Here is a 25,226-nt window from a genome sequence, read left to right on the forward strand (position 1 = left end):
AGACACAACAACAGCAAAAGACAAACAAATTTTGATTTTACCGGTGAAAATTTCCCTTGTCATCGTCACTTTCCTGTTCCTATCATCCTCCTTTATCCCAACCAATGTATACTGTTCCCTAGAGCCTTCTATACTCTGTTCTCCCATCCTTTGACCCTGATCTAACATCCGGAATACATGCTTAGTTGTTTACTATAACCTCTCTGAAGGGAAAGGCTTCGTTTCTAGCCTCAGTTATAAGACAACGCCCTCCACCTACTGGGAACTCAGGAAATATTCGGTAAATGCGTCACCATAAAGATGTCCTCCTTGTGATTCCTGATCTCAAAACTGAGGCAGAGATGGAACAGTCTTATCTTGAATACTCACCTTCTGCTTGAACTAGGAACTTCAGTGTGTCCACCAAAGACTTGTCCTCCTTTAGGAGTTCATAGGTTGCGCTGGCAGAATACTGCTCCACCTCCCCCGTGGGCTTCAGCTCCAACTCATACCTAAAGATGTCATGGCATGTTGAGTGCATACTGCTAGTTCTTTTAAAGATGGTGATAATACCCACTCCACCATCCAGCCTCACATAACACAAAGATATATGTATCATCTCTTTCTTTTAGCTAGTGATAGTTCTTACGGTTCCACTTAATCTCCTCCAAAAGCCTCAGACAAGGAAAGATCCCAGGATATCCAGGACTTTTGATTGAGTTAAAAGTTGACTTGTGCACTTCATGCTGAGACCAGTCAGTGGGAATGGGGGGGTGAAGATGAGACCCAAAGCATGGTGAGGGTGTTGAGCACACTTGTCAGCTTCACAATGCTTTTATCAGTGTGTCGGGGGGGAGCTCAGAAAAGGAATTGACAGATTGGAATATGCTGTGATCACTTCAATGCATGAAGAGCATCAAGTGGGGACCTAACATGTTGACCAGTGGATTACCGTTTTAAGCTCCACACAATGATGTGAGCTCTTAAAGTTGATAACATGGACCTGTAATCCTTGGTATTTTGCTTTTTGTCCCCCCAGGTAGAAGGCAAGCAGATGCTAGGCTAGCACCGAGTATCTCTCACCTTGTGTCCCCTGTCAATGGGTAGTAGGAAGCTGACTCTGTGGAGCTGGCATTGGAGTAAGCCCCTGTGGTACAGTAGTTCATGCCAGTGAAGAAAGGTTTGCAAGTTGACCAGAACTGCCTGTTCTCAACCAGAGGGGGGATCACTTCCATTTTGGTGGTAGAGACCAAATGCAGTGTGTTGCTGGTAAAGAATGAAAAGGTGGAGTTACCTTTGCAGCATGAACTGAAATGCCTGTTGCTGAATCTCACCATGCACATGCCCCGGCCCCTGTCCTCTATCCCTGTCTTCTGTTCACACAGACCTCACACTATTTCGTTTGCTGAGAAACAAATATGAGTATAAAGAGCACCAGTAACATGATTGTAAGGACCCTTGGGTTTCATAAGGTACACTGGTTTCTCTGCATTACCTTCCGTCCCTACTCTGCAGGCCTAGGATTCCTATTTTACAGTGGAAAGAGAAGCTTGGAGAGAAGCTTATCATTGGGGTTGGATGCAGGTTGGACGTAAGAACTCTGACTTTTTCTGCATGCAAGGTTTCCTACATTCTGATTTCTTTCTACTAGCACTAAAATGCTCATGTTTTGGCACCTTTTCACCCAATACCCTGAGCCCCACCTGCATGTCTTTTTATTTCTTTCTTAGTCTGATTTTGTCTCCTTTATAATCAAGAGGGGTTTCTCTCCTTGTAGTGTTCTCTCACTGGCTGGCCCTCTTTATGCTCCTGAAAATGCTTTCTTTGGTATTTTTAGTCCCAGCCTTGCTCCTCAATCTAATGATGATGATGATGATGATGATGATGATGATGATGATGTGTGTGTGTGTGTGTGTGTGTGTGTGTGTTATTTATCTCTCTTGGCTCCTCAGGATTATTTTGTAGAGATGTTCACTCATTTCCACATTAAGATATCAGAATCTAACCTCTGAGAACTTTGCAACACATTAGAGATGTACTTCAAAAATGACAAAATAGAACCAAGTCTACCCATGCCCTAGTTTCTTCTTTGGAATATGTGCTTTCTTCAGGATTCCCTCCCCTACTTTTGGTGGTGGCTTAAGCCAAGCTTAGCTGCTGTGTCAGTAGCTCTGATGCCAGCAGCATTCTGTCTCGGGCACGTCTACTTTGCTCACCTCTTACCACTGTTTCCTAACTATTCCCCCTCTCCATCCGCATGTTTATGATATCTGTGCTCCAGCCCTAGTTTCTCCTGTCTTGCCCTACCCTGACTGTTGTTTAGTCTTGCTTCTACCTGCTAATCTCTTTACCTGGCCGGATTCCTAGGTCCATTTGATGTCTAGGGAGTTTAAGTTAGTTGTTTCATAGGACAACGAAAGCAACAATTTAATGTCTCACCCCACCTGCAGCTTTCTTTGTGCTTCTTGTTTCAATGAAGGCCACTTCCTTTTCATCCTTCTTTTTACTCCATAACCAGTCAGTCTTCAAACACTAATTTTTCTACTCCGTTACAATCTCTAGAGCTTCTCAACTCCTCTTTACCCCTAAATGTTCCTCCAGTGCAAGCTATAGTCTCTTCTCACTCCTAGCTGAGCTCTAGTCACATTTCCTTTTTCTCCTGTTTTGCTCCCTAGAGTCAGAGTACTTTCTCTAAAACCCAGCTCATCTATTTATACTCCTTTTCTCAATTCTGTTGGCTTCAAAAGGGTGTACATTCTTTCAGGGGCTTAGGACGCTAGCCGTGGTTGAAGATGGACTGCCCCTTTCCACCATAGCACGCTCATGCTTTCCTGGCACTTTATTAATTCAGCTCACCTTAGCGTTTCCACTCATTTTCTTTATCCTCCAGGCCATTACACATACTGTACTCATGGCGCAGACACACACCCCTTTCTCCTTTGCTTGATTAACTCTGACACAGGCCTTCTAGCTGATCAAAATGGGTTCTTTAGAAAGCATTCTTATGCCCAAAGTCTGCACGATCTATGGTTTTACAGTATCTGACTCTCCTTACCTAGCCCTTGTTTTCATTACTGCCATTCCCTTAATCATGTGCCTTCCCCATACAGTTAAAATGTAGGAGACCAGGGTCCTTGTGTATCTCCTTCAATAAGCTTGATACGAACTAGGCAATTAGATGCTATTTCTGAGCAAGCAATTAACTGTGTCGAGAATACCATTGAAACTGGAACTCTTAATGTGAGACTGCATCCCATAATGCTGTGATTAGGAGTGTGGTGCCTGCTTTATCCACAGTGTCAGCTACCACAAACTAGTGTGACCTGTGACCTGTGGCATTTTTCCGGGGGAAGAAAGTTTATTTCCCAAGTAGGACTACCCCGACACTACTGTCTCTCCACTCTTAAAGTGAATGAGAAATTAAACAGAGCCCCACAGCCAAGTAACTCCTGATGAACCAGCAGATGTTAAGTGTTGACATAACAGGCACAGGAAACTTTAGTAAAGTATGCAAAGTAGAAGCAAAGGCAACCTTCTCCCATTTCACTGGAACTCAAATAACGCTAGTTATCTAGCCTGGCCAAATCCTTAGATACATATACATTCTCTCTTTCAAAGAGGCCAGGTGGACCTTGATGATAGAATTACCTGCCACTGAACAGTTTGACTGGCCTCTTCGGAGCAGGAATGGTGACCTTCAGCTGTCCAGCCTTCAGGGCCACCCGTGCCTCCAGGCCTGACTCATGGAAGAAGTTGGTGTTCATCTGAACACCGCTCTTAGCAAAGTCTGGGATGATGATGCCCATATTTGTCACAAACTCCACGGACACCGAAGGCTTTGCCACTAGTTCTGCCTGAATCTGGAAGTCAGAAGGTGACATATTCAGATTCACTCAGCAGCTCAGAACCCTGGTAGAGAGCTCAACGTCTCTTTTTGAACCTTGGTAGATGCCCCTGCTAATTCACATCACAGGAATCATAACTGATTTGAAGAAGAAAAGCTGAAGCACTCTGTTTCCCCAGAGCTAGTGTGACTTTCCCAGGATTAGGAAGAGTGTGGATTAATTTTAAGCACTACTGGAGATGAAAATAATCAGGGTCTTCATTCATTGATATAACAGCTGGGTTCTCTTTTTTACTGCATCTCAAGTGGAGATGGCGAGAGGTAATACATACAGGTGAAATCCTAAAATTCCTCATAAAAATTAGCAAGAAGATTGCAATTGCGATGTGCTTTGCCTGAAGTTGGAACATGCCTTAAACAAGTGTGCAAAGATCCCACTCAGAGGGAAAAGAACAGTCATTGATTGTGATGAATACAGAGTCTTACTTACATTGGCTAATTCCATTCTCACTCCAGCCTTGGTCCCGGGAGTGATGACTCCAGATGAGGACACTTGCAGCTGTACCCCGACTCCAGTGGGGAGCTCAAAGGCATTGTCCATGAAGATGTAGTGAAGAAAGAGGTCATTCTTTGACCCATCTCTGATGGCTTGTGCAATCTGCAAATCCAACAAGGTACAACAATTTAAAGTAAGCTGGATGTGGGCAGGCTGTGTTAAATGTGATCTCCTAAATGTCACACAAGATGCCTCTCTATTTAGAGAGGGGAGCTAGTACATTTTCATTAGCTAGGTGGTCTAATGAATGTAGGTTCATGGTTACTGGCATCAGTGCATCAGGATACAAGCTGTTTCTCTGACTTGAATGTCACGTCATTTCAAACTGCTGATTTAGAGGTCCCTAGCTGAACCTCATAGTTTTATGAACTTTAAGTATGATGTATGACATTATTCTGCTCTTAGAAAAATCTGATTGCAAATGAGACTTTACCAGAAGTGTGATATATTATAGTAAAGTCAACGTTTTAAAAGTGGCTACTGCGGCAATGTCTGTGTTAATATATATTGATTCTTGCTTTATTTTATACAGTATTTTCATAAAAAACCTTGAGACTTGTGTTCTTTTTCTTTCTTCCTTTCGCAGTGCAAGGGATAGAACCTAGGCTTTGCAATTCTGGGTGACCTCTGTGTCACTGAGTTACACCCCTAGCCTCTGTTCTTAAAGCCCACACAATTATTTATCTTTTTATTGGGAACATACTTGCATGTTTTCTCCTTCTATGATAAACTGATATAAATATAACAAAATGTGGATAGTGGGTTACAGTTTGCTAAAAACCTTTATAATTGTATCATTCCAGAGTTTGAAAGAGCTGCCAGCTTAGGCCAAGGAACATATACTTGAATCGTTTTCCAGAAAATTGAACTAATGTTCTTGAAAGATATAACTGTTACAAATGGCTTATTTCTAGATGCTATCATTTTTTTTTGGTTTTATGAGACAGGGTTTCTCTGTATTGTTTGAACTCATAGATATCCGCCTGCCTCTGCCTCCGGAGTGCTAGGATTAAAAGCGTGTGCCACCACCGCCTGGCTACATGCTATCATTTTAAACAACTGAGAATAATATGTTAAACAGTTTGTGTGAATGTGATGTGATGTGTGTGTGTGTGTGTGTGTGTGTGTGTGTACTTATGTATGCAGATGCACTTACCTGTGCATGCATGTGCAGAGGCCAGAAGATAATGTTGGATGTTTCCCTTTATCATTGGCTGTTCTTTGACAGGATCTCTCACTGAAGCATCTTTGTGTTGTCTAGGCTAGCTGGTCAATCAGTTCCCAGGATCTGCTTGTCTGTGACCTCAGCACTTGGGTTGTTGTGGGCATGGCTGTGCCTGACTTTTACATGCATTTCAGAGATCGAATCTCAGGTCCTCATGCTTGCACAGAAACCACTCTGTACACTGAGCTACCTCCCCAGGCTCCTTATCGTCTAAGACTGTGTGTGTACATGTGTATGCATGTTTACATGTGTGTACTTGTATGTGGGTGTCCATGTTAATGCACATACTCATGTGTGTACATGTATGTATGTATGTATGTATGTATGTATGTATGTACTACATCAGCCTCAGATGTCCTTCCTCAGGATGCTGTTCACCTTGTTTTGTGAGACAAAGTCTCTCAATTTCACCCAGAGCTTGCTGATTTGGCTAGACTAGTGTCAGCAAATCCCAGGGATCTCTCCATCTCTGCCTCCCCAGTGCTGGAATTATCAGGTGTGCCGCCACACCCTGTTTTCTTATGCGGTTTCTGGGGTCTAAACCTAGATCAGTCTTCAGGTCGGGTCAAACTTTGCTGATTGAGCTCCCCACCCCCCTTAGCCATCTAGAGTCCTCTTTCCTGGAATTCAAGGCAAACTTGTATTTTGAAGGATGTATAAAACACTTTTGTAGTTTTGTGATTCTGGGGTCCTAAGAAGGACCCCAGCAAGTCAGCAAGTGCTCATACAGGGCATGGTTTACTCACCATCTGGGGGATTCCCCGCAAAGTTTGTGCACCATTCAGCAGCAACCTTGCCAGGACTTGGAGGTCTTGGAGCTTGACAAAGCCAAGTTCTTCTCCTAAGATGCGGAGGTAGGCTCTAGCTTCAGGGATTTCTTTCGATTTCAACTCTCTGATCAACTTGTCCACCATGGGCATGATTCCATTCACCATGTCCTAGGATTTTAGTGGCAAAATATCTAGTGAAACAGCAGCTCTGCCAAACACTTAGAGATTTCCCAGGCCAGTCTATCTGTACAGCTATGATGGCCTCATACTCAAGCCCTCTCTGCACTCGTGATAAGGTGTAGGGCAGGCACTATAACCACACCCTGCCTTTTGGTGAAGGAGAATTCTAAACAAAGATGAAAAAACAGAAGCTCTTCTCAGGGAGGGGAGTGTTCTCACAGCAGTGCCTAGACTGGAGGAAAACTAGGAGACTCCTATTCTCCAGGATCCCGAGGGCTTCTCAAGATTAGGATGCCCTCTGTTCTCCTCCCTTGTTTAGCCCTCTCTCCCTCTACTAGGAGTGAGTGCCAGGGATTTCTTGAGAAAGGGTGGCTATTATTACATAAATCAGATGGCAGTTTGAAAACCACATGGCTACAGATCCATTATTCAAGAAAAAGCTCCATAGACTCGCATAAGGCATTGTGAAGAAAAGGCCCAGAATGAATTCTCAGCTTCCGGTGGAGGTCAGAAATCAGAAGTTGGGCATGAGACCACCCATTAACATCTGAAAGCAAGCTATGGCCCTGCTTCTAAATCTTGAATGTGTACCCATGTCCCCTAGAGTCTCGGGTTCAGCAAGTCTTGGGCGAGCCCAAGAACCATCATTTCTAGCAAATTCTTTTATGGAACCAACCACAAGGGTACACTCTGAGTACAAACAAGTGGTGGAATAAGACACTCCCGCACATACAATCTGGCTTCTACTCCTTAAAGTAGGGGTTCGCTGCCAGCTTTGAAGCGGAATTTGTTCTCGTTAGCCATTATACTGATATGAGTGGCAGCCAAGGGAAAATTGGTCATAATGACAAAAGTATTAACTTGAAATTTACAATCGTTTCTGTTTATTGAACAATCAGTAGTAATCTCAGGAACCGTGTGCCTTATTTCATTTAGTAGCTAAGTGATGGTGTGAGAGATGGATTGTTATCAGTACCTGTTGATCCAGGGATAGAACAGTCACATGTAATATCAAGCAGCTATCCCAAAGGTTCATAGGTTGGAGACAGCTAGGTGTGAATCCAAACTCATGTCTGAGGCATCATACTCTTAATTATTTCACTGGAGTAACTCTAGCTTATCTTATTCTCACTAAATTTCCAAGAGGCTCTTACCCATAGAGGTATTTTAGTCCCACAAAGGTGTCTAGTATATATATATATATATATATATATATATATATATATATATATATAGCCTTAGCAATCTTTTTGGTAGGTAGAACTTTCATGTCTTCTAGGCATAGAGATGAATGTCTGGCAGTAAGCCCCAAAGTCCCCCCCCCAAAAAAAGAAAATCACACATACACACACCTGTTCATGCTTGCCATTGTTGGTGTAGCCAAAGTGGTCCACTAAAACCTTGGAGACACGATCAGGAACTTGTCCATTGACCCAATACAAAGCTTTGTTGACACTGTCTGGGAAGAATCCTTGCTTACCAAAAAGAGCTTCCAGTGTTGGCTCAAAGCCCTTTCCTTCCAATCCAATCTGAGAAAGAAAACCAGGCAAAATATGCCATTAGGCTTTTGGTTGTACGGCAAGCAGACCATGTCTTCCCCCCACTTATGCTCATGCAATTAAATGAACAGCAGGTGAACATGACAGAGACCCTTCAAGGAAGCTGTCTATTTAAATCTCATTAACTCCTGAACAGTAGTACTCCTCTGGCCTTTCCTAGAAGACACAGCTAAGAATCAGAGAGGATAAATGATTCAGAGCTGGGAGTAGATCCAGGGTTTGGTGGGAGAGGAATCTTGTATTTAGCTCAATGGAGAGCTCATGCATTTTCTAGGGTTTGGGGTTCAGGGACTTTCTCTGAGACATCTTTGAGTCTAGTTAATCTAAGGAGTCATGCTTCGGATGACCCCTAGTGGAGGCACACGGTGTTGTAACAAATGGGTAAACGACACTGAGATCCTTCAGTCTCACACATACCTCAAAGAGATCAATTGAAGCAAGTCCAAAGACTGTGAGGGTTGTTTTCAGCATGCTTTCTTTGGGAAGATAACTGTTTGGATCAAATATAAGGTTCCCTTCCATCTTGGCTGAGACTGGGTCAAATGATGGGAGAGAAACAGATTTGGAAATTTGATAGTTCCGGGAAAATTTCTTGCAGTCCATGATAGTTGGAAGTTGAGAGTACTCCGGAGCATCTTTGATCAAATTTTTCAGACTAAACGAAAAGAAAGAATATACTTTCAGTCAAAATCCCATTTTACTTGTTGTCTCTTCATATCCTACTCAGTTACAAATTTCTAATCATAACTAGGGTATGTAGATTTATATGTCCCAAGACTTTGGCTTAGGGTCTGTGCACATTGGCTTTAAGTATCCCTGAGGACAGGCAGTGCCATGATCAGGGACTGGTGTCCCAGCCCAGGGTTTTCATTGCCTGATTGTGGAAAATTACTCTCACTTACTCTTGGACGTACAGTTCTTCTGAGTTCAAAATGTTGACAATGTGAGATGCCACGAAGTTCTTCACCTGTTCACTCTGCTCCCATTGGAGAAGCTGGATAATTTTGCTAATATCTGATGAGGTAGGGCCCTTCATCAGCAAGAGATAGGCAGCCAATCTCTTCTCCACGGGAGCCACACCATTCACAAATGTATCAAAAAGGATCTCTTTGACCTGCAGCCAGAAGAGGGGATTGAGATCGCTATCTTTTGGTCAAGACACAGAGCAAGCCTAGCTGGTACTGGCATGTCTGGTGTTTATAAGAAAGTCTAATTTCTGTGTAAAATGGCTGCAAATGCTGATACCTAGTCTTTTTAACATTCCCTGGGGCAGCTAGCTCAAGGCATAACACCCAGAAGACGTGTAGAGAATATGTGCTGAGCTTAATTTCAGTAAAGCACCCAAGTCTTGACCAACTCATGACTTTCCTGTAGACCTACTACTTAGTGAAGATAAAATTGTATTAATGTAGATACTCTGATGTAAAAATAAAGATGGAAAATGATAGTGAGTTTGGATAATGTGGTTTCTAATGCTCTGGAGTTTTTGTCACCTAAGATAGTACTCAATTCACTGTTCCCTTTGATGAGACTAGGTAGTACCAATGTTTTCCCTTGATGAGATGATAGCCAATTTGGTAGTAGGATAGTCTGTCTTCTGCCTGTTGATGAACTACAAAGTGGTGTGTCTTTTATGTCCACCTAGTACTAGGATGTCAATGGACTTATTGAAAACTGACAATCAGATGGTAGTATGGGGAAGCCCAGGTGGTGAAACAGATAATTGATTGCCTTCATATTATCTGAATGTCATTGGTCAGCATCACCTTTAACTTTTAGAACCCCGTAGTTTACTTTACCTCTTCTCCTAATTCCATCTTCCTCAGGGCCTGGACAGCAGCTTTCTGAATCAGCAGTGATGACTTTTTACTTCTCACACAGTTCAGGACTGAGGACTTGAGTGCTGGCATTACCTGTTCCATAGTTCTGCCCATATTTCCAATGACCTTCATTGAAGAAACGAAACAAGAACTCATCACAGTGCAGAAGTAAGGGGTGTCCAGGATGACCAATTTTGAAATGATGTACATAATGCAAAAGACTGAAAGAATACCCTCAGAATCAAGTAGGTGTGGTCTTCATCCCCTAGGCACTCATTGTCAATCTGTTTCAACAGGTAATCAGCAATATCTTGCAAATCGGGGCTCCCTGAATGGTCTGCATCGTAATAGCTACCAAGTTAAAGAATAGAGATTGCAAATTAGCAAACATAGATAGTTAAGCTTCTCTTAAAATCCAAACTTGTGTTTGCTGGTTCTTATTTTCAAGCTGTCACTCTCAAAATTAGCAATAGAAAAACAGAAGAAAAATCATTCAGATATGAAGGTGGGGAAAAGTGCCATGTGAAACAGAGATTTGGTGTTTCCTTTGCTCCCAGGGAGTGTGGTGTAGGTTGGAGCAAGGCAAACTCACTTGTTAACCACGTGGCTCAGTGCATACAGGGTGGCTCGGCTCGGCTGTTCCTTGGCAGTGTTAAAGATCTCTCGCAGTCTCTGTGTGGAAGGATTTGGGATCAGAGCCACCAGGTAGGTAACCATGTCAACCAGGAGTGGGTGAGCCTTCTCAGTTTTCAGCCACTGGAGAATGTGAGTGTAGCACTGGGGCTGTCCACACTGAACCAAGGCTTGTAAAGTGATGGGGCTGAGGAGAGATGTACACAAAGGGAGTTACACAGAGGACCTTCACGTCAAATCCAGTATCCTCGGTACCTGGTATGCCTTCTGCCAGGAGAGTATGTACATCCTTTACTCACTAGCCAGAGCTAGCCAGCTTTCACACTACATCTCAGAGCTCAGGAACCATGATGACTTCCTCTGTGATGTCTACCCCAGGGATATTGCCTCTTCAGTGATACCATGAAATGAAACTGAGGGACCCTGAGACCTGAAGCCAGTGAGGATGGTTATCACCATCCTTTTGTTGGGAAATAGACCGTGCCTGGTCAACACAAGCATGGAAAACTCCTTGCCTCAGTCCCTCCTGTGACCTTCTCAGCATTCAGAGAATGCACTATCTGTATAGCAAGTAGAGAGACTACTACTTTATTTGCCTGACTTCTCTTCCTACTAGCCTGAAAGCTTCAAGGGAGATCCAGAACATTTCTCACCAGATTTTCGTAGTGCTCACAATAGAATTAGGAATTAGAAGATACCCATAAAATGTGAGAGCCGCTCAGTACCCTTCTATGTTTGTACACAGATACATGTTTGCCTTCAATGGTGTGTGTGTGTGTGTGTGTTTGTATGTGTGTGTGTGTGTGTGGTGTCGTGCCTACAGAACTCTAAGCACCTTGGATGATGGTTCTCCATGTAGTAGGTATTAGCTGATTAACTGGGTAAGTGAGTTGACAATTAAGTAGTTCCCAAGATTCTTGGGCTAAAGGTTCTGCAGCTTCCACGGGTCATTTGAGGATTTGATTTATAACCATCAAAGACCTACCTGGACACTCCAATCAGCTGTGGCAAGAGGGATGTGATCGCTTCATCACTGAGACCTCTTAGCTCAGTAACCAGTTTGTTGAAGAGATTTGCTCTCTGAGCATTCTGCTCCGAGACAGACAGACTTTTTAGTTCTTGAAGGGTATTCAAAACAGCATCAGCTTGCTTTGGGGGTGATGTAGACTTGGTACTCTCAAAGGCCAGACCCACCCGCTTGGTACCTGGAGGAAGAGATGTGTCAAGGTAGTTTAACTTCTGTTTGTAGCTCAACCTCTTTTGTTGAGTCTAGACTGGAAATTGTGTAGGTATCAGTGGAGGGGGAAGGAGACAAAAATTGTTTTCTCAACTCTTATTAGACATCAGTCTCTGGACTGGATATTCCCACTCACTCATCACAGCCTTCCTGAAGGGAAATATTCTACAGCTTAAAGAGAGGAGAAGGGAGATAAGGTGAGCAACTTAATTTGATAATTCTTCAACAGCGATTTTTTTTTAATTTATGTGTTTGTATGGGTATGTGTATCCAAGTGCAGGTACCCACAAAGGGTAAAAGGTGTCAGATCCCTTAGAGTTTCAGGGAGTTGTGAGCCACCCAGTGGAGGTGCTAGGAACTGAAGTTAGGTCCTCTGGAAGAGCAGTATGAGCTCTTAACTGCCCAGTCAGCCCTTTGAGAATTCCTACCCAAGAACTCTCTAGATCAGTGAAAATCAAAACCGGAGTTGAATTCAAACTTTTGTGAATCTGGTATCAGATCACCCTTTGCTTCACAGAAAGGCAAGGAGGCACTTCTGCTGCCACGGCAACACCGAGGCCAAACTCAGTGGTCCTCACCCATCACTTCTTCCACTTGGACCTTGTTTTGCAGCATATGGAGAGGGGAGACTCTTCTGCAGTCCCATCAGCTCATGGAAATGAGCTACAGTGTTTACTTGGATTAAAATTAGACATTCTTGCTATAAAACAACCTCACAAAGCCTCACTGTATATCCTTTCCCTCTTTGGGATGGACATATAAGCATATACGTCTGAACTCACAGGCTCTACCACCAAGAAAACAATAAAAATAATGCACAAATCAAAGCATTGACTGATCAGCATACAAAGCATGGTTGGCCTGGGGTTAGACTAGAATTCTTTGAAGTTCTTTTTAGCCAGAAGATCAATTCCTTGGATTATTACCTGGCTTGACCCTGAATTCCCTTTCCTGCTGGTTCCACCTCATCTGGCAGGGCTGTGAGTTTTCTGGTGTATGAAGTTGTCAGTACTACCAGAGTTATCACATTCAGCTTAGATTTCCGATTTCTTACTCATACCAGACAGTTGTTCATATTGGTTTCCTCCCCTTTGTCTCACAACCTCTTGACACCCTGAAATGCTTTCTTGACAGCTACAGTCCACTGGCCAGAATACCAGAGTCTACATAACTCATTGGTCTGCAGACATCCAACAGGGACCCGCTAAGATCTGAGTCATGATGGTACCCCATGGGCAGATTTCCTGGTACCCAGGACACATAAAGCCTTACCTTCACTGAAGAAGCGACTGTTGATCTTAGGTGTGTCTTCAAGACTCAGTGTCTGTGTAACATGTGTCATGATCCCATACTTATTCCTGGTAACACAGGGAGTACATTGCATCATGCATTGCAAGTGGTCAAAAGATGCTATTCTTTTCAAATTGAAAGGTCTTCATCTATTCGTGTGCTTTAACTCTGCCCACCTTTTAAAGGATGGTGAAATCTATCCACCGTGATCCTCCAATGGGTAGTGTTCCCCTCTTCCCTTATTATACTCTACACTAGTCTAGAATTCCCAGAGGGGTTGGTCTACCACTGAGCCATGAATTTAATTTATAGCTTTCACAACACACTCTCAAGGATATAGCAATTACCTAGTAAATGTTAGTCGAATATCCGAGTTTAACATGGATTTGGATATATAAGCCTCTATCCTAAATCCCTATTGAAGCTCTTTCTAATGAGGTTATCATGCAATGCACGATTCAAAACTTTTTTGGTTCTACAAGCCCTAAGGTCTGAGTCTGAGATTCCCATTATTGGTCTTAAATTGTTCCAATGCTCAACACTTTTCTGGAAAATTCCATGTTGACTTAAAAGGAGGACAGAGATGGACTCTGCCTTGTACCTTTCATAGCTTCCTCTAAGCCCAGCCTAGTCTAGGACTGTGCACCCAGGACGTGTTCAGCAACCCAGCCCATTAAATGATGAGCTCTGGAAGCAGTGGGTGACCTACTTGTAGGAGAAAGGTAGGAAAAGGTGCTGCTCATTGCAGATGGCTTCAGACACGTGCTTCCTCTTGGGGTCCAGGATGTACTGGCAAGATTGGCTGCTGCTGACCAGAGTTGACAAAGGGTGGACCTGTGAACAGGATCAGAGGAAAGCATTTGGTCAGTCCCTGGGATTTCAAGCCAAGTCTGCCATGGGGGTTGTCTTTAAGGAAGTGGAGGATGGAAGTCTGCAGCACGGGTGAATTCAGTGAAAGGAAGAGAACTCAACAGTTGACATGAGCTAAGGGGACACAAGACAGCACACTCAAGAATGGAGACTGTTCTTGTTCCACACCAGTGGAGTGTCCATCATGTATAAAATATGTACCTTGCGTCCTACAAAACCTCCCATAAATGCACACCTCACAGCTTCCATTTATACAAGCTTTGAAATTTTCAAGTTTGTTCTACATCTCCCTTGATTCTGCCCAGGACAATAGGTGAATGGAAGATGCTTGATCTTTCCTGGTCAGACCTAGGGATGCTTCTCTGCAAAATTCAGCTTATTGTTTTATCAACTACAATACGTAGTGTTCTTCACTGGCAAGTGTGTAAACTCTATTGTCGCATTAGTCTGGAAGTACCTGGAAGGGATGCTGTCCACGGTTCACTTTCCTTCCTTCCTTCCTTCCTTCCTTCCTTCCTTCCTTCCTTCCTTCCTTCCTTCCTATCTTCCTTCCTTCCTCCCTCCTTCCCTCCCTCCCCCTCCCTCCCTCCCTCCCTCCTTCCCCCCTTCCCCCTTCCTTCCTTCCTTCCTTCCTTCCTTCCTTCCTTCCTTCCTATCTTCCTTCCTTCCTCCCTCCCTCCCTCCCTCCTTCCCCCCTTCCCCCCTTCCTTCCGTCCTTCCTATCTTCCTTCCTTCCTTCCTTCCTTCCTTCCTTCCTTCCTTCCTTCCTTCCTGTGTTTTCCTTTCTCCCTCAGTGCTACCCAGAGCAAGGATGAGCACAGAGCAGATTCTGAGAAAGACACCAAGCCAGTGCATTGACCTTGTATAAGTCTGTCCTCATGGTCATGAGACCATCTCTTTCTAGCTTGAAGGACAATGTCCAGGAGAATTGTCAGCGATGGCAGGTATTGTTCAATAGTTCACGTTGACTGAGACAATCTGTATTCTGGAATGTGTTACAGGGACTGGGCAAACTCAGGTAACATGTGCCATAGGACCTTGTACTGACAGGGTATCTTAGGAAGGACCTAGAGGGCTTAGCTCTAGGTGGGTTCTACTTGGAATAGAAGAAAAGGAAGCTGAGACACAATCATGTCACTTCTTGGCCTGAAGGAGATGAGAGAAAATAGGCCTTAGAAGTTCTGGGCAGGCTCTTCTCTGAGGTCCCAACTAGCTACAGCATTCCAGAATTTTCCAGAGAAGGCTGTTGTGTATGATGATGCGGTGTGGGACTCACCAGGCCTTTGATGAGGGCAAGAGGGCTGACACCTGTGCTGATGGGCTGGAACCCATCACACTGCTGCAGGCTTCTCTCTGTGGACATTTCTGTTGCCACAGTGCCCTTTCTTGAGTTCACGGTAACCTGAGTTGAGCAGTTTCCATACACAGTATCCTGTGGGAGCCCAAGATATGGTCAGGTACACTCAGTATGGGAAAACAGCATCAGAAGCTTGAGAAAGGTTGGGAAATACTCTGTGGGGAGGGATATGGACTGTGGGAGGGAGGGGAGTTTTCTTTGCTCCCAGGAAGAGGGTAGCATTGCTGTGCATGGCCAATTAGTGTTGTGGGGAGCAGACCCAGGAGAGGTGACTCCCAGGGCAGGGCCAGGAAGGACGAGTCTCTATTGTTCACGCATAGTGGAACTTAGAGTTCAGAACACAGTGAGGATTCAAAATGTTCTTGTGCCTGAAGTACATTGAATCTTCTCTGAGGTTGATTTGAATTACAATATATTCCAATTTTTTGGTGTCTAAAATACACAAGGCTTTCCTGTGTTATAATATGAGCACAGGAAAAAGAAACCATAACCAGAGCAGTGGACTGGTTAAGAGTCTCTGGGAAAAGCTTTAAAATTAGACTTGGCATCATCAACCTACTCAAGATGATCTTTCAATTAGCTCTGGGGTCATGGAGAACTGTGATCCCTGGTATCCATACCAACCCAGGGTTCCCTGGGTAACCACTGTACAGCACATCAAGGGACAATGTATTTTATCTAAGGTGAGAATGGCCTCTGACATGTGAAGAGGACTTTGGAAGGCCAATGTCACCAGCTTTTGAAATTCTTACCAGGAACAACACTTGCTTGTCCTCTTCTGTTTCTGGAGGAACCAGGAGGGCAGAAACGATGCCTCTCTTGATGTTTAAAATGGTTTTAGGCTCATCTTTGTCCGGGTAAAGGACAACTTGTTTCCCTTCAGGAATGGCCAGCTTGAGTTCAAATCTGTCCAAGGGAAAGGAGGTACATGCTCACAAAAAAGCCTGCCTTCCACTGTGAGCCCACAGAGGGGACCAGGAATGTGGACAACTCCTCAGTTGGTCTTTGGACATATTTTCTTTATACATATGTCATCTTCCCCATACATTTCTCCAAAGTCTACAAACTTGTGTTGGCTTCCTCTTTCTTTTTTCTCTTGCCCCCTTTTTTTTTGGCTTGGCTCATCCCTTCCTTCTCTGCTCCCCTGTCTTCTTCCATTATCCCCCTTCTATGGATGTCTCCCTGTATCCTTCAATGTCATCATCCCATTAATATGCTTCTACACAGAGTAGCGAGGATGCAAACACAGAGATTTTGTCATGTTTTTAAACAAGTGACATTGTATTATGTGTACTTTCTTCATCTTGGTTTTCTCATTTCGTTATATTCTGGGGACACCTGAATCATTTGATGTTTACTAAAAGCCACACAGCATTTCATTCTTTGGTTAGTTATGGTTCCTTAAACTTTGCCCCATTTAAGGACACTGACTATCTCTTCCTGGGTTTCTTTTTGGTCACACAAATGATAGTGAAATAAACATCCATATACATCTGTTTTTTTACACATGACTGCTTTATTTAGATGGAGCCAGAATCCCAGAGATGAGCACTGCTATGCCAAAATACAAATACTATCAATTAGACTAGGCATTGTCCATTGGTATCATTTCTAGCACTAGTGTATGAGAATATACTTTTCTTCCCTGTAGCAATGGGTGCCATCTCAAGTTTTGTAGCTAAGTGGGTGTGGGATGAGACATCCTCTTGTGATACATCATTTACATTTATTGACCTCCCGCAAATCTGAGCTGCCTTCTCCTACAGTTGTCAGGCATTCATTTTTTTCATCTAATCTCAGGCCAAGATCAAGTCTGGATTAACTCTGGTCTTAGGGATTGCCTTCCTGTTGGGGATTGTTTGAGCTGCCAGGGGCCTGGCTGTACCTGCTCTAGTTAAGTCCACAGGAGAAGAATACCAGGTCCATCTCCTGCAGCCCTGAACCTCTCAGAACTTTCTAGACACAGTCCTGAAAGCCTGGCAAATCCTTGTGGTCAAAAGGGGGAGTTTCTTGTTTGTAGACGAGAAAGGGCCAAGGAATCACTGCCTCTTCCTCCTGCTACCACAGCTCTCTCCCCACACCTAAGCCTCTAATAAGTAAGGTGCTTTGATGGAAGGCAGGACCATTTTTTGTCTGTCTCTCAGAGAAAGGACGAGGGTCTAACATTTACCAAATCTAAAAAAAAAAGACAAGGGCAGAGTTTCCCCTGCTACCAAGTTAACATCACTACAATTGCCTGTATTCCACACACGTAAGGCTTCCTAAACTAAATGGATGCAAGGCAAGGGTGATTTTGAGATTCATGCAATACTGTCACTGTTGTGTTGGGAGACAAGCCAACTGTAGGTGGCAGCACTGGTCTCCAGTGCACAGTGGCTGCCTAGCCAGGAGACTGCTCAGGCCCTGCCTGCCCTTTGTCCTGTGTTGACCAGATGTCACACCATGGTAAGCACGCGGGGGTCCACATAGCATTTATATTCTCTGAGCAGCAACTGCTCCCTGATCCACTCGAAACACCCCAGGCATCATCCCTGATCTGTTCTGTAAACAAGATTTTACTTGTTTAAACGAACCATCTCAGCTTTACAGTCTCAAAAGTGCTTCAACCACTCGGTCTGTTAGCAGAACAGTTTAAATGATAATCAAGGGAACTCAAGGAGAGGAGAGCCAATAATACTTCCCTCTTTTTGATAGATGTGGAAAACTCCACAGTAACATGACCTATGGTAGGCACGGAATACTAATGCTAGGACTCAGAGTCACGCCTGACATGAGTTCACACACATACTCCACAAATCTATGCGTGTACATATGCACCACACTCAACTTGCGTGGCATCCACAAAGCTCAGGTGCTTAAAGACATAAACCCACCCCTTACCTGGACATGGCAGCTGCAAACTCGTCAGAGTTCTTGGTTTTCTTCATCAAGGCCTTGCCCTCAGGGTTGAAGCCGTACACCTCTTTAAGGGTACACTGGCTGGTCCTCATGATGAAACTGCAGAGCTGGGGGACCTCCAGCTCCACCTGAGAACGGAAAGTAGTAAGACATTGAGGCTCTCCATCCAGAGTGGGAGACGGCCATGCAGCCCAGTCTCCATTCGGCAAACTGAAGGAAAGCTGTTGAGAACACGGCCATGGAGTCCCTAGTGTCACATGTTCTAAACACATCTGGTGTATCCCCATGCCTAGGCTTAGTTTTCGTCTTTGCGAGTTAAGAGGTCTATGTTTGTCCCTGTGCATGAGAAAGAGAATGTCCTTGTATTAGTTTCAAATGTACCCATTTTACTCATAAAGAATTTGGGATGACTACTTAGAAGAAATGCACAGTGGAGTGAGAGTGAACAGAACAAAATGAAACAAACTAACAGATAAACAAAACATTAGCAAGCAGGAAAAGCAAATCTTTCCCGGACATCGTTTTCCCAAAGTCTGCCTACAAGTGCCTACTGAAAGCTTCAGACCTTGGCAGAACCAAAACTGGTCCATGGTTGTTTTCTGGAACTATTCAAAGAACATTCCAACATGATGGAGAATCTCTCTCTCTCTCTCTCTCTCTCTCTCTCTCTCTCTCTCTCTCTCTCTCTCTCTCTCTCTCTCTCTGTCTCTCTCTCTGTCTCTCTCTCTGTCTCTCTCTCTGTCTCTCTCTGGACTAGAGTGGCAGCATGAGCCACAGGTGGACGTCGGCTGTCCTGAAATATGGCTAGTGAGAATAAGAATTGAATTTTAAATTTTATTCACTGAAATGGCCCCTGTGGCTAATGTCCACTGTGTTTGTCTGTTATAGACCAGCACTGTGGCCGAAGACGGAAAAGGGCAACTCAGCAAAATGGGCTTCCCCTCCCCACACAGACCTCAGTAGGACCCTTCGATATACTTTACCGGTACAGACAAGAAATACAGCAAGTCCCTCAACAAGAGAGATTTTAACAAGCCAAGTGTTTAAAATGCTTCTCCATATTATGTTTGACATCACAAATGCTGTTGGCTCCGCACTCTCGTACAATGACCACCTTTTATGTCCTCACTGGGCCTCTCCCATGGTCAGATCTGTAGGCCAATCCTGCTGGTCTCCTAGACCTCCAGTAACCCTTTGGAAGCTAATGGGAGAATAATTTGTCTGGAAAAATTTTCCTGTGCGGCTTTCTCATTCAGGTGGCTTATTGGAGGTTGAGGTTCCAGCACAGGCTGGGAACTGCTAGGACATTTCTACCAGGCTAGGTTCCAGCTGCGGGTCCCTCCCACCCTTGTCCTCCATACCTTACAGTTGATCTTGGTGGCACTTCTGGAATCAGCAGTGCCCCGGACGCCGCTGGAACTCTCAGCCTCATAGTTGTATACGTACTTCCGGAGGTGCTTGAATCGGGTTGCATCTTCTAAAGTGAGGAGAAAAACATGTCAGCCCCGAAGCTGAAGCAGCTTTCCTAAGGCAGCTACTGCTGGGTAGAGAGGGTCAGTGGCCTAAGGTGACAGAAGTGGTGACTGAGTTCAAGTTACTTGTGGTTAACTTTGCATTGTGCTTCATTTGTCTTTATAGGTTTAACATCGGCACTGTTTTTTTTTCCCCCTGAGTCTGATGTTTAAGTTATTTGTGATTCCTTAGATCATCTGAAGTACATGGAAGGGAGGGCGCCAAGCATCAATTAATGGAGCTACAAAAGTCTGTAGGAAGACCCTTTGAAAAATTAAGTTATCAAAGGGATGGGGCTCAGAGTTTTCTCAGCGTGAAGACGCTATCATGATGTGACTATGAAGTGCCTGAGACAAAGTTAATTGTTAGGGCTGTCTAGTTGACTTTCAGACACCCTCCAAGAAGAAACTTCTGGAAGTTTCGTCCTATTGTGCTTGGCAGGAATTTTGACAAAAATAACTGGCCAGGAACCCGGATGTAGTACTGCCAAATAACCACCAGATGGCGGTGCTGCCCCATCAGAGGGGAGGTCAACCCAGGCGCTCTCCCGAGGACACTGGGTATTGCGGCAAGGACTGATCATCTGACCCGGAGGGTCAGGTAAATAGGAAGGGGTGGAGGGTCTGGGTTCTGCACAAAGGTTAAAGTCGGCATTTCCTCACCCTCACATTCTCGGAATCAGTGATTAGTCAGTGATAAACAGCACAGTAATGTCTCCTCTCAGAGCCTACAGTCTCGTCCCTACCCCACCTCGGGACCAAGCCTTGGAATAGCACAGAAGGGCCAGGATCCTTTGGAAGAGGAGACTGGGTTCACAGAGACTCAAAACCTTCGCTTCCGGGGGTCAGAGCTATGCCCCCTAATCCGAGGCCCTTAGGAACAGCGACAGAGGAGGGCGGATGGTGAGGAGAGGCAGGGTGGGATGCGCCCAGCGTCGCCCTGGAGAAATGCCTTACTTGGACAGTTCAAGCTGAAGTTTTCCGGGACTTCATCTTCTGTAAGAGAAAAAGGAAACCTTGGCTCTCCCGTGTTTTCCAGTGGGTCCCAGGGGCTGACAGGAGGGGCCCCTCGGAGGCTTTAATTATTATAAGGCTATCCAGAGACTTTTAACTATTTTTCTTTCTTTCTTTTTTGTTTTTTTGAGACAGGGTTTCTCTGTATTGTTTTGGAGGCTGTCCTGGAACTCGCGCTGTAGACCAGGCTGTCCTCGAACTCACAGAGATCCACCTGCCTCTGCCTCCCGAGTGCTGGGTTTAAAGGCGTGCGCCACCAACGCCCGGCTCTGATGCTTTCTTTTAACTCTTTTAACTCTCAGTGTCCTCACCTGGAGCCCGGAGGAGCCACCTGCTAGCTCTGGTTCTCACCACCCCTTCCCTAGGACCCCTGCGGCTGCCCTCCCTCTAACCTGGCCCAAAGCTATCTAGCAGTCGGTCACCCCGCCACCAGTTTCCACTCCCTGACATAAGGGATGGTTTAAAGCCACAACCCAGGGCTCTGGTCCCCACCCTGGCTTTCACCCAGCCTTCCCGCCCTCACTCACGAGCCCAGACGCTGGTGTCCAGGAACAGCAGCAGGGACAGCAGCAGGAGCAGCGGCCGCAGTGCAGGCCTCTGTGGGCCCATGGCCGGTGGATGGGTCGGGTGACTCCCTGGCTTTGGCCTGGCCACGGCCTAGCCCCGCTGCTGGCTCTGCAGGCTCTTCCGAGGCGACACCCAGTCAGGTACTTGATCCACCGCAGGCACTGACGAATGCACGGCCACCTGAAAAGTGCTCCATTTATAGGAGGCTCTGGCTTAGGGAGAATTGCCAAAGGTCCAAAGGGCATGGCCTGGGCCTGTTTGCTTTTCCACAGAAGCTTATTTCTGGGTGGCTAGTGGGGTCTCACTGCTGGTTCAGCCACTAGCGCTTGCGACCGTCCTCAGAGTTGGTCTCTTCTCAGGGGGTCTCAGGCAGCGGATGGTGGGCTTACTGTCCTGTAAGCCTCCCCTGACTGTCATCAGGGGACAACCAGCCATAGGGACAATGACCCCACTCCTGCTCTATGACGCTATTTAGAAAACTTTTCTTAATGTCCTGGTGGAGGTTCCTTCTTAAGTTCTTGCCCGTTTTGGGGGGACTTTGGGCTTGAATAAACAGCCCGGTCCTGACTAATTTAACCAGTACAGGTGGCTGCCGGGAGGGAGGAGAAAGGACTTGGAAGTCTCCCGTAAATCTCAGCGAAGAGGGGGCCCCTGGAGGAGGTCAGGGTCTACTGTGGGCAGTGTCAGTCACAGAAGGTTGGGCTGGAACAGTGATGGCCAGGAAAGGTGAATGTCTGAGCTGGGCTGTGTCCTCACAGCACCCCAGTCTAGCTGGGGGTGACACACCTCCTAAACAGGAAGCTGCAGGTAAAACATTAAGGTAGGCTGTAGAGAATGTTAATCCTGGTGGGTGTTTGGAGATGGAGGGGCATTTGGGAAGGAGTGGTTGGAAGTGGTGGCCTAGGGGCACTGGAACGGAACTGAGGGGACTGGAGTCCTGGAAATACAGTTGTAGAAGTCAGTATCTATCACTATAGTATGTCGTGTGTGTGTGTGTGTGTGTGTGTGTGTGTGTGTGTGTGTACATGCATACAGAGGTCATGGGTCACATTTTAGTGTTTTTCGACAGGGTCCCTCACTGAACCGGGAATGCACTGACTAGTTTGACCAGCCACCTCTGACTTCTCAGCACTGGGGTTACAGAGTGTGCTGTCACCTCTTTCTTTAGAGGACTCAGGTCCTCTCACGTGCGGGACAAGCACTGTGTGTCCAGAACCCACAGTGTGTCTGTTGTGCTCGATTTATGATACAGACAGATGTGACAAGTGTCTCGTGAAACTGTCCGGAGGTTCTGATGAGTTTGACAGATGGTTCTACATCTAGAATCTAGAGCATCCATTGTGGACCCATAACAAAGCATACATAGCCTCCCGTTTCCTTAAAAGAGATTCCATCCAATTTCCTCAATCTCTGCATTTGACCCTCCACCCCTCTCATCATTTAGATGTTGTATGTAACCACAAACTCCCCGTGGGCAGCTAAACTCCCTTTGGGTTGTGCATGGCCATGTGGTTAAAGGTGGTTATTTCAGAGGTCTCACCACAGGGTTAGTTAAGACCCACAGCGCTAAAGGACTAGTGAAGTCATGGCTCTGAAACCCCATCTCTCTGAGCACAGTGCTAGCACTGTTGGTGTCTGGGGAGAGGGTTGTGCTTTTCCCATACATGCTTGCTCCAAGGGGCATGGACAAGAATATTTAGAAACAGAGAAATAAGATGGTGGATAGAGATGAAGCCTGTGCCCCATTGTCAGCATCAATGGGGGATGTAATTTCTATGAGTTGGGAGTCATGGATGGATTTGATATCCTGCACACAGAGCAGATGTTGAGATACTTGGATGCCCAGAACCATCTCTGCAGCAGAATGCCCCAGCCTCTGAAGTACCGAGTTCAGCTTTTCTTCTTTTTTTCTTGGAAACTGTCCCCTGGGCTGGGGCTTAGCCTCTTTTCTTATCTGCAGACAGGGTCCAGTGCACGGGCACACAGCAAATGTCACAGTGCTGAGCTGACAGAGGACTCTCAGAAACGCTGAAAGGGCCACAAGTTGGTTTTCCTTACTTTACAAAATCTGCCTCGACGGTTGACTAAAAGCCATCTGGAAGTATTTGTGGCCACCACTGTGACCCTCATCCATCTCCCTTAAGCCGAAATTCTCTCAGCTTATTGTAAAGGACAACTTAGAAGTTTCAAAGGCCATTTGCAGAAAGGCTTCAACTAGAGGGAAGAGTCAGGGGATCCTGGAGGATAAGCAGCTCATTGAACAGAGGCAGTGCTGGTCCCTAGAGAGTTCAGTTGCTGTAAACGAAACCCACGAGGTTATTTGGCTCAGGAGGAGGTGGGGTTGGATCCTAACCAGTTTTGTGAGAGGTTTGTAAGTGACACCAACCTCCCAGATGTCTGTGAGGTAGTGGGCTTAATAATATTTACTTTCTAGGGATTTTGCTGAAAATTCAGGAAAATGAAGTGAAACACAAGCCATCTAGCAAGATGTCTAGTAAAGAAAAGGTATTTGATAAAGATGGTGGCTACCGCCCCTTCTGGGTATGTACAGTGGACCTGTGTTTGCTGGGTACTGGTCTGAGTGCAGTAACCACAACATAGGGACAGAAGTTTACAGAACACAGGGGGCAAATCAAGGCTAAGAGAAAGGTGTGTAGAGGTGGGGCATGTACGAGGGATGCTGACTCATTTGGCATCCAAAATTTCTGAGTTCTTAAAATTGCTGCTCATTCTAAAGAGGGAGACTCTACTAAAGCAAGCTGGTTAGTAACTGCCTTTGTCATGACACACAGGCTAATCCCAGCTGGTCACTATGACTTATCAGCTCACTAATGCAAAGTCCTGTTGGTTAGACAATCAATGGAGTAATCATAGGGCTCTGGGGTTTCTATTAGAAAGTCATGTGACCAATGGAGTTCCCAGGAACCAGACCATGTTAAATAGCCCAGTTTTAGTCTCTGGAAGCAGACTCTTCATTCCGCCTTTTTGTGGGTGACCAGAGGATCCTGACCAAGTTCAGGGAACTATGGAATCTTTTAAGGTCCCTGTCAGCCTACTATGCTGAACTCAGTGGGGGCTTGAGCGCTGAAGGAGCAGCTCAGACATAATTCACTGACTATAGTAAATGAATCTACGCCATTTAGTTATACCCCATTGCTTCCAGGGAATTTATGTACAGTGACCATGATGCTAAGTAAACATTTTCAGTGATATAAAAAGAAGAAATACATTTTGATATAAATTATTCCCAGCCAGGCTGTTAAAAAAAACACAGCAAAACTCATGTGGTAAATAGGGACTTGTATCAACAATGATTAATTAGGCTATCTCTTTTGTGCCCATGACAGCATTATAATTGCAAATAATGCCTAGAAGCTAGGAAGTAAATTTCAAGAATTATAGAGACTGTAGATGGAACCATGCTCAGCAATTCAAAACATACTCATAACAAAGCATGCATAACACACACACACGCACACACACACACACACACACGGAAGACATACAAACACATGCATACATACATACATAAAAAACACAAATTCACACTAAGATACAAGTGATATATTTGGTGAATGACTCTGGTGGTGGAAGGCTCTAGGGGGGCAAGTGTCAGCCAAGTGGAGTCATTACAGGTGAATGATTAGTGATCTCCCACGAGGAAGCAAAAACAAACAGTTTTATTCTGTCATTCTGCTACCCAAGAGATAAGGTCAGAATGCCGAGTGGCAGTTTTTAGCAGGGAGAAGGGTCAGAGGACAGCAGAATCCAGTGTGTGGAGAGCTCCCTGGGGAGGGGTTATCTCTCCCTCCACTTCAGGTCATCCCTCCAGCCCCTCTCTTGGTTCCTGAAAGGAGTCTTCCTTGAGACCATCCCTGGTAGATCTTGTGGCTCTCAGCCCTAATTTCCTCTCAGT

At 45.2% G+C, this 25,226-nt stretch overlaps 1 protein-coding gene across 1 annotated transcript in view; it reads right to left on the reverse strand.

Annotated features, from left to right (window-relative positions):
• Window positions 1–21,367, reverse strand: part of Apob (apolipoprotein B) — a 37,950-nt gene extending 16,583 nt beyond the window's left edge. The window contains exons 1-20 of the mRNA XM_005079084.4: window positions 21,271–21,367; window positions 20,687–20,725; window positions 19,580–19,695; window positions 18,201–18,346; window positions 16,073–16,226; window positions 15,240–15,395; window positions 13,803–13,927; window positions 13,076–13,161; window positions 11,552–11,771; window positions 10,526–10,753; window positions 10,167–10,284; window positions 9,913–10,059; window positions 9,016–9,227; window positions 8,531–8,768; window positions 7,907–8,083; window positions 6,351–6,542; window positions 4,314–4,481; window positions 3,628–3,839; window positions 1,063–1,245; window positions 370–491 (exon numbers count right to left, since the gene is read on the reverse strand). Coding sequence (XP_005079141.1) covers window positions 370–491; window positions 1,063–1,245; window positions 3,628–3,839; window positions 4,314–4,481; window positions 6,351–6,542; window positions 7,907–8,083; window positions 8,531–8,768; window positions 9,016–9,227; window positions 9,913–10,059; window positions 10,167–10,284; window positions 10,526–10,753; window positions 11,552–11,771; window positions 13,076–13,161; window positions 13,803–13,927; window positions 15,240–15,395; window positions 16,073–16,226; window positions 18,201–18,346; window positions 19,580–19,695; window positions 20,687–20,725; window positions 21,271–21,352 — 3,121 coding nt within the window. The 5' untranslated portion in view covers window positions 21,353–21,367. The remainder of the gene's footprint in view (window positions 1–369; window positions 492–1,062; window positions 1,246–3,627; window positions 3,840–4,313; window positions 4,482–6,350; window positions 6,543–7,906; window positions 8,084–8,530; window positions 8,769–9,015; window positions 9,228–9,912; window positions 10,060–10,166; window positions 10,285–10,525; window positions 10,754–11,551; window positions 11,772–13,075; window positions 13,162–13,802; window positions 13,928–15,239; window positions 15,396–16,072; window positions 16,227–18,200; window positions 18,347–19,579; window positions 19,696–20,686; window positions 20,726–21,270) is intronic.
• Between the last annotated feature and the right edge of the window lie 3,859 nt (window positions 21,368–25,226).

Source organism: Mesocricetus auratus, unplaced genomic scaffold (genome assembly GCF_017639785.1).
Source record: "Mesocricetus auratus isolate SY011 unplaced genomic scaffold, BCM_Maur_2.0 Super-Scaffold_100024, whole genome shotgun sequence".
Lineage (NCBI taxonomy): Eukaryota > Metazoa > Chordata > Mammalia > Rodentia > Cricetidae > Mesocricetus > Mesocricetus auratus.